At 35.9% G+C, this 9021-nt stretch overlaps 1 protein-coding gene across 1 annotated transcript; it reads right to left on the reverse strand.

Moving 5' to 3' along the window:
- Positions 1-1242: 1242 nt before the first annotated feature.
- On the reverse strand, positions 1243-7736 carry LOC105032691 (uncharacterized). Its single transcript, XM_010907204.4, has 3 exons — positions 7553-7736; positions 1711-1824; positions 1243-1618 (listed from the first exon to the last, which is right to left on the reverse strand). The coding sequence occupies exons 1-3, from the start codon at positions 7671-7673 to the stop codon at positions 1572-1574; spliced, it is 282 nt and encodes a 93-aa protein (XP_010905506.1). The 5' UTR covers positions 7674-7736; the 3' UTR covers positions 1243-1571.
- Positions 7737-9021: the final 1285 nt, after the last annotated feature.

A 9021-nucleotide genomic window follows, 5' to 3' on the forward strand; every position in this document is an offset into this window, starting at 1 on the left:
TTGGAAATCGAGGCTCGTGCCTCTGGACTACCACCGCTGTTTAACTTCTTAATCATATATATATATATATGTTTTTTTTAGATATCTGTGGAGAAAAAGAGTAGGTATTTTGATTAAGAATTTGACGGATGAGACAAAATGACATATTTATTTATTTAATAATATAGAATAGACGGGAATTATAATGCTTTCGTGGATTTCTTGACGAACAAAAGCCAGATTTAAGTTATGAAAATGGAATTTAAAAACCATGCGCGCGCACACATTAATTGTGCATGAAGAGCTTTTGTTACTACAATCTTAGTATCTTCTGTCCGCAAATATGAAATCTGATGTACATCCCTGGTAACTGATCAGTGTACTAGTGTGATAGCATCCAATTACAATTGCTTTTCTCTTAAAAGAAAACCAAGAAAGGAGAATGATATCTCTTGATTTGTTGTAGGAGGCGGTTCTGTAACTGGCTCTTATTCTCCAGTGGAAATTAACAAATTCATGGATAATTGGAGAATGTTACCTATATTAGGTGATAAATCTTCTCTAAGGAAGAGAAAACCCATATCATTAATCAATTAAGGTGTAAATTGAGAGCTTAGTGGATTATTTCCAGCAACTGAAACAAAATATGAACTTCCACCTTGCAATGGCAGATCAATAAGGCAATGTGACTGAATGAAGCAGTGAATTCTCCTGTTGTCTTCTCTGCCTTGTGATTGTCATCTAAGCTCTAAATAGCTGAGAGCTCGTTCCAGATCCTTTGGTTGCCTCACTAAGCCTTCCTTTTTTTTCTAAAAAATTTCTGGGCAACCAAACAGATGCTTAAGTAATGCATCTCATTTCTATGCTTTCCATCTTGGAGAACACTGACCTTTTTTAAACCAGAAATAAAAAACTCAGTACAAAGAAGACAGAACAAAAGCTGAGGCCACACAAACAAGATGGTTTAATGAAGTGGCAGACACAGCAAAGCCTCAGAACTTTCTATGGAACGCCCTTAGGGGCCCCTGCTATATGGAAGATGATTGAGAGGCCATCAGATAACACAGTCTATCCCTCCCCTCCCGCGCCCAACCCCAAGACACCCCCCCACCACAAAAAAAAGAAGGCCAAAGGAGGAAACGTCATTACAACAAAATGCCCCCACCTGACAACATCAAAGTGTAAGCTGAACAGATTCTTTTTGTCCAAGTCAAAAAGAAAAGGTTACCATTGCTAAAAATTAGAATAGGGGTCCAACCAAAATGAACAAAGTGTCTTCACGCTTCAATATTTGTAAAAGCCCAAAAGCAGCATCATATATCAGATACAGCACCTTGCACACAAGCATGCTTTTAAGTAGAGATAAAACCCCATTAAAAGAAAAAAAAAAGAAATCAGATGCAGGCTGGTAATTGCAGCTTAAAGTAATATGCCACTACGACATTGAGCATCAACTTCCCAAACACCAATCTAAAATTATGTTGAAGAGCAAAGATCTGCTGTGCCAATCTGTTCTATCAAATCAGATAGAGCTACAAATATTCTTTGATTTGGGTACACCATGCACAAATTGAAATTTCACAGCAGCACCATCATGCCCCGTCCGCAAGAGTCCTTTTTGAGGTGCTGATATAGAGAACTGCATCCACAGGGGAGGAGACAAAAATTCAAACCATATCCATCTGGAAAGAACAAGAAAGAAAATAGATGATATAGAACTAAAGGGAATACCATTATTTCCTCTTATAAAAGCATCCCCATATTTGTTCTTAAGTTGACCATTGACATATTCTTCTGTTTGCTCCATTGCAATATTCATATATCCATCCAAACAAGCTAGAATACCTGCACAAGAAGCATATAATTGCTAAACAAGAGGATCCAAGAAAAGCATATTGTCTTGCAGAAGATATGGCATTGGTGGAATTGCAAATTCACAAGTTCTTTAGTAGGTAATTAAGTCTCTGAATCTACAACTACAAACAGGGATAATCACTTGACATAGATGCATAAAACCAAGAAGAGCAATTCATTATATTCTAATCTGAAAAGGGTGGTAAAAATATTCTGAAAATATGAATTGATATTCAATATAAAATTGTTGTAAGTTGTTGTTATTGATCACAGAATCCTTGATGGTACAAATTTAAAGGTGAGTTATCTGGCAAACAGCAGGTTCTAAAAACAAAGACAACCATCAAATAGATACCCATGCCATCCCAAAGGCATGATGCTAAGTTGCAGGAAGGATACTGGATTTATTTTGATATAAGATGCATTGCACTGAATAGGTCTCGCAATAAGTCAGCCTATGTATTAATCTATCTGCCTTCTTTTCTGCAGCTTTTTTTCCTTTTTGTGTTGTGATAAGTTGTACTGCATCCATAAATGCATTCAACAAGGACAAAGACCAAATAAGAAATCCAATACACAAGTTTCTCTTGATTTTTTCCTTTTTCTATTTCCGATGAGGATCTGTGGAAGTAAACATTAGGGGCCACAACTTTAGAAAGATCACCTGGCAAAAAAATGGACTAGAAAAATTGGCAGGAACAACATATATATATATGGCATCTTGACAAGCCACCAATGTCTAGTATGCCTATTGACACAACATTTCACTTACTTTCTCCATCAACTATTAGTTGGAGACTGAAAGAGCTTAAATGGCCTTAAGCAAATAAACAAGGCCATCATATCAGACTCAATCAAATAGAGGACTGCTTCAAGCAAGATGAACTAACACCACAAGAAAATCTAACTTAGACAAAGATGGAGGGACCCAAACAAGGAAAAGAGTACTCAACAGAATTTAGTTTTAACTCAGCTGTCAAGTTGAAATTTTGACATAATATTATCTATGATGGGTCAATAATAAAACTCTCCTTCCAAGTTTAATGCCAATTTGGAAAAGAAAATCCAGCTTCATTATTTTGATCGTAGACAACAAATGAGTTTTTCTATTAAAGAGAAAGAGGTAACTATCAGCTATCTCCATATATCCCTAGACTGTCATTTTTTTCCCTATTTCCTTTTAGTTTTGATAGAGCTATAGAGAATTTCTCAAGCCTCTACCTTGGAACTCAAGAAAGAGGCTCTTTATAATCGGTGATGCTTTTGGCAGGCCTCTCCTGGTTTCGACTGTTTTAGGCATGTTTACAATACTTTTTACACATTTTATTTCTTGTTGCATGTTTTCAACCCATTTGATGTAAGAGGTGAAGGAGTGGTACTTTGGCTTAGCCAATTTCAATTACAAACTCCAAAATTAGATAGATGGTGGCTGACAAGGTGCTTGTGATGACAAGTTTTGGAAATCTTCTCTTACCCCCACTAGGTGATGGGCCAAGAGGTCTGGATGGCAGCAGTGATCCTGGCTCATAGATTAACCCAGAAGATGGCTTTGGTCGAATCCTAATTACTTACATTAATCTGGACTCACGATGATCTGTTCTGATGATCTGTTTTTGGTCTAAACCTCATCGCTATCTGTGTTGTAGAGCAAGGTGGCAAGCCCTAGAATGGCGGCCCAATGAAATTAACGAGTTCCTGCATAGAGAAGTGGATGTTCTCAAGCTTATGGGAAATCACAGATGATGTCAACATCCACATTTGATGCAACAATGTCTTACATCTGGCCAGAATATCAGACATGACAGGTTGGGATGGGGACAAGGGTGGTTTGTTGGAGGAGTGGACCATATGTAGTTGGGTTCGGATTTAATTCTCATGCTAGCTACTTGGCCATGGTGAAGGTCATCATATGAATGACGAAATAGGCTCCTTGAAGAGACACATTCTTTACACTTTTTTCACACTGCCAACCTCCAAGGACTAACATCCCTTTTGACCTGAAGATGCAGTAAGGATACAAAAGAACAAGGGCAATTTTTTTTGGTTAAACAATAAGATGTATACTTCAATTCTAGCATGGCTCAAGACAGTGGAGAAGTCCAAAGATAGCTCTCATCAAGATCGCTTATAACAAGAGAGCTTACTGACTATATTGTGATGCTAAGGAACTAATTTTGGTTTCTTTGTGCTCTCTGACAAGATTCCATATTCATGATAACTAGTTAATGATACAAAAACAAAAAACAGCCTGAGATAGCTGAAGCGCTAAATAAAATTCACCATCTAATTACTTGTACATATGTAGATATATCCAGATGTGAATTTTCTACACAGATCCCGAAAGATAAGTGGACTACCAACTAAGCCTACTCGCAAATTTTCTTGCCTTCGAATCAACACATTTTCAGGTTGGATATATCCAACTTCATCTTAATTCAGATCCTTCAAGTAAAAAGCTAGCACTAGCAAAAGCTATAGCTCTCAATAAAAGGGAATGAAGAAGGGTACATAAAGTGAGCCCATACCAATGAGATGAAGTTTGTTGTTTATGGATTTTTGCTTGTTACTTTTTGTTTAAAAGGCATTGAGTTCAGATAGAGTAGGAAATATATTCCAAAACAAATAGTACACCTAAATAAGTAAATTTGCAGATATAACTAGTAACACAGCATCAACTTCCTTATTTTGGAGGAGAACGAACAGAATAGATGCATGTGGGAACAATGGTTTTTAGATATAGAAGACCATAAACTACCAGCCATGGCATCATGACAAAAGTAGAAGAGTTCGAGTCAAAGAATAGTCCACGAAGCCACTCCAAAAATATTGGGGATTAGGCTTGGGGGTTATGCTTGATTGCTGACATGCAGTAAAACAAATAGCCCATAGGTATGACTACTAAAGTCACATTTTTAAACATCCTCTAAAGGCGCATAAATTAGCAAAGATAAATAGGAGAGGATGTATTACACTGCAACAGGGAACAACCCATTAAACACATCATAAAAGAATACAATAATTGCGCAATCCGGTCAAAGAATTAAGCTTGAAGGCCTTAATATGACAATATGGATAAGACAGAGAAAATTGACTTAGTCCATTATAAGATAATATAATAAGTTCCATCTAACCAGTAATACAGGTACATACAGTAAACAGAAAATGTAATGAGCCAAAGAAAATAGAATGACGGAAAGTGTTTCCTTTTTCTTCTTTTTTTGAATTATTAAGTTTTTAAAAAATATATGCATGAGTCATCTTGTCAGACAAATTAGGATACTGGAAAATGAGGTCAATTTATGAAAAAGAAATTTGTGTCATGCTAATTCATACCGATAAAGGACACCACAACTATATTTTGTTAGGTGTGAAGAGAGATACATATATAAGCCATTACAAGTTAATTAGTAAATGGTGTAAAAATAATGATGAATGATAGTGCAAGGATCCCTCTTACAATGATGCATACCATTGCTTAGCACTAAAAACCATATAGGCCTTGCAAATGAGGAAAAAACCAGTGAGAGGTTAATACATTCAAGCTAGTGGGTATTATTGGCATGCTTGACCTTAAACTTGTGAAAATTTAAAGGAGTGACTAAAAGTAACAGATGAATTTATAAAAAAGTTTCTCAATGTATTTATTATAATGCTTATGAACTGAAAAAGATATTAAAGAGCTTCAAAGCCACAAGTGTATGAAAGATAGTTTCAATTAGAAAGCAAGCTTTTGCATAGGTCATGTTCATGGAAAAACAAATCTTTGATCTATTGCAAAGCAAGAAGTTCTTTTAATAATCCAACAGTTCCTTGCAAATTATAGGAGTACTAGGTTGCCAAGACTCTGTTCTTAATCAGGTTGTGTTTACAACTGCAGATCCTAGAGTGAAGAAGGATATATAAGGCAATGTAAAGCAGCATACATTTGATAAAAGGCATGACAGCATGTTGAACATATAAAGAGAAAAACATAAGCATTGTGAGTATATGGCAGTGAACATCCGTAATAATCTTACAGATAGGAGAAGAGTTATTCAGTCATGCGATATAGGGAATCTAACTTTTGTAGATGTGCAGAAGCATCGAGAAACCTGATCAAATTTAATCTAGGAGCCATCAGTGTTCATGCATAATAATCCATTAATTTTATCTTTCACTATCAATAAAATATAGTGAGAAAGGACTAGGAAGCATGAATCCCTCAACTAGTTGTTGCATGCTATTCAAATTCAGGGATAGAATACTCCTCCTTCCTAAACAACAATAACTCACTGCTTGCACTCCCTGCACCATAATCATCTCTAGCCAGAGGCAACCAGGCAGCCTTTTACCCACGAAATGTATAGACATAGTTGTTTACCACCTTGAAATCTTATGGCAATCTTGTGTACTGTCACACTTGAAGATGAAACTGCCTTTATCTATCCAACTAATGGCCCTTCACAGAGGATTAATTACAAAAATTTGAAATGATTAAGAGACTTGTTGGTCTAGATATTGAATCCAATGGTCTTGATCTTCCTTGTGATTCCCCATATGCATCTTTAGTGAATCCAATAGTAATCTTTCTAAATGTCCAGACCTGTCATGGATAGCTATTAAGCATGTCTACCAACTACCTCATTCAAGCATGGAGGTACTTAACAATAAAATATTAGAATTAAGGAATCAATAATCCAATAGTGAGAGAAATTGGGAGATAGACAATGTGTCAAAAAATCATCATGAAACGTTCAACCGAACAGACAGTAACCCTTGTAGATACTAAGTTTCATTGGTCAAATTACTTAGCAGATATGACAAAAACACATGTAGTCATGGCAGAAATAGGGATGTGAAAAAATGTTTAAAGGAAAAGTCAGAAATAAATGATAAAAATAAACACTTAATGTGTTAGTGCTTACGTGGAATACAAAGATATTTCAAATTTGCACTCATAACAACAAAATGTGATTTACATTAGAGTAGGAATAAGGTGGTATCCCTTATCTATAAGACTATATGTCAAATGAAGAATCATCTTTCGTTGGAAGTCCAATAACCCAAGCATGAAGAAGATGTAGTTTATGATAACAAGAATAAAACACGAATTTTGGTGGCTTGGGTTGAGGAGCTAGCCATAAAAGGACAGTCTTGGATTGTCAAATATTACTTTTCTAATCTAAGTGATATTAGTCATAAACTTTATGAAGTACAAGATGAAATTGTTATACAAATTCCTCAAAGTGATCGTCAGGACTCATCAACACAAATCAATCAGTCTATCATCCTTTTCTTCAATTTCACAGTCTTTTAATCTATCCCACATTGCAATGGAAAGAAGCCACAAAAACTAGCACAGTTTCTGAGATCAAAGCTTCAAAATATTGCTCTTTTATATTTATATTATGAATAAATAGTTACGAAAAAGCACAGAGTTCAATGTCATGACTGTTAAATCATTAAAAAGTAACCCGAATTAATGGCAGAGATATACAATAAAATTGCCGACAAATTTCAATAAAGAACAGAATTAGCGTTCGAGCAATATAGGGTTTTTCCTGTACACTGATCCCAGAACAAGCAAGAATACTAAATAAAAAGCTTAAGCATGGACTAGAGGGTTCAGGAGTCAGCGAAAAGGCTTGGCCTTTGCTCGAATTGGGAACTAATATTAGAAGGGGAGAGGCTATGGGGAAATGCAAAAAGAAAAACCCTAGAAACAGGAGGAGATAATAACCTCTGTAGTCGACGCCGGAGTTGAGCTTGACGACGACCGGCCGCCCCCGGATGGATTTCAGGAAGTCCGCCGGCGTCTTCACCGCGCCACCGCCACCACCACCCCCTGCACCGCCGCTCATCTCTCTTTCTGGCTTTCTATCGCGGTTGGAAAGCAGGGGCAGTCAACAGACTTCGAATCTCTTGGGTCTTGAAATAGGCTGAATTATACTCAGTTCGGGTATGAATCCGCTTGCCGTACAGTCCCGGTATACGGTTTTGGGTTTTTTTTTTTTTTTTTTGGGGGGGGGGGGGGGGGGGGGGGTGGGGAGGTGGTAAAAATGGTCTTAAAAATCATTATAAGCTATATATATATAATGAAGGCTAGTTTGCACACTTACCCCAACCCTTCTCCACCCCTCAAACCTTAATATTCTCAACTCTCCAAACTTTTGTATAGGTGAGATTTGATCGCAGTTCATGTGATCCAACCATCAAAGGTTTTACCAACATGATAAGTTAACATTTTTGTAACCTAAATTATATTTGAAATCCAAAATGTAGAGTTATTTTCTTCTATTTTTATTATTTTTCTATACCAATTCAGAAACTTCAACTCAATAGATGCTTATGAATCAAGTGTCACCTCATTATTGTCTTCTTCAAGCCTTAAAAAAATTTAGAGATTGTCCAACGATCTTGTAGACCGGGTCCTTAAGCTTATCTAGCATTGGATTTTATGAATCGATCACTCTTTAATTTTGATGATTTTTCTCCATATTTACCTATATTTTGAGGTATTTGAACATGAAATTTGTTGTAAGATGGTCCAATAAGCATTTTTGAGTTGCTTCATTTATTTAGGCATTATATATTCTGGGTTTTGGCTCAAACTCAAGGTCACCTAGTTTTTATTTGGTTTGGTCAGGAAATCAAGTTAGAACTTGTCTAATCAAAACTAAAGAATCTTCTAGCAATCACGTGAGTTTGGATGGGAAGCTTTTCATTTTTGCTTTCCCATTAAAAGGAAGCTTTTCATGTTACAACATTGGGCCTATCAGAAAAATACCCTAAATCATTCAGTAACGTCTTCAATTGGGAGGACCAAGAGTTTGTGTTTCTTGTATACCTTCTCTCTAATATACCTTTTTAAACTTTGCTTCTTAATATATTTACCCTTCTTATTTAATCATTAATAAATATTAAATAATAAAAAAAATAAAAATATATAAAGAAAAACTATAATTACATTAAATTAACTTTAAATTATAAATAAAAAAATCACAACTATACATCAATTTTTTTCCGCATCTTTACCTTGTTTGGAACCAACAAGGAATCTTGCAAGTTCCAATATGGACTCTCTCTCTCTCTCTCTCTCTCTCTCTCTCTCTCTGGTGCAAGATGTTCAAATTATACCTAGCAATTTATTGTATGTACTAAACATAAGAACATCGCAGCCAATATAACGAGCTTTACGTCTACCGTAAC

Source organism: Elaeis guineensis, chromosome 9 (genome assembly GCF_000442705.2).
Source record: "Elaeis guineensis isolate ETL-2024a chromosome 9, EG11, whole genome shotgun sequence".
Lineage (NCBI taxonomy): Eukaryota > Viridiplantae > Streptophyta > Magnoliopsida > Arecales > Arecaceae > Elaeis > Elaeis guineensis.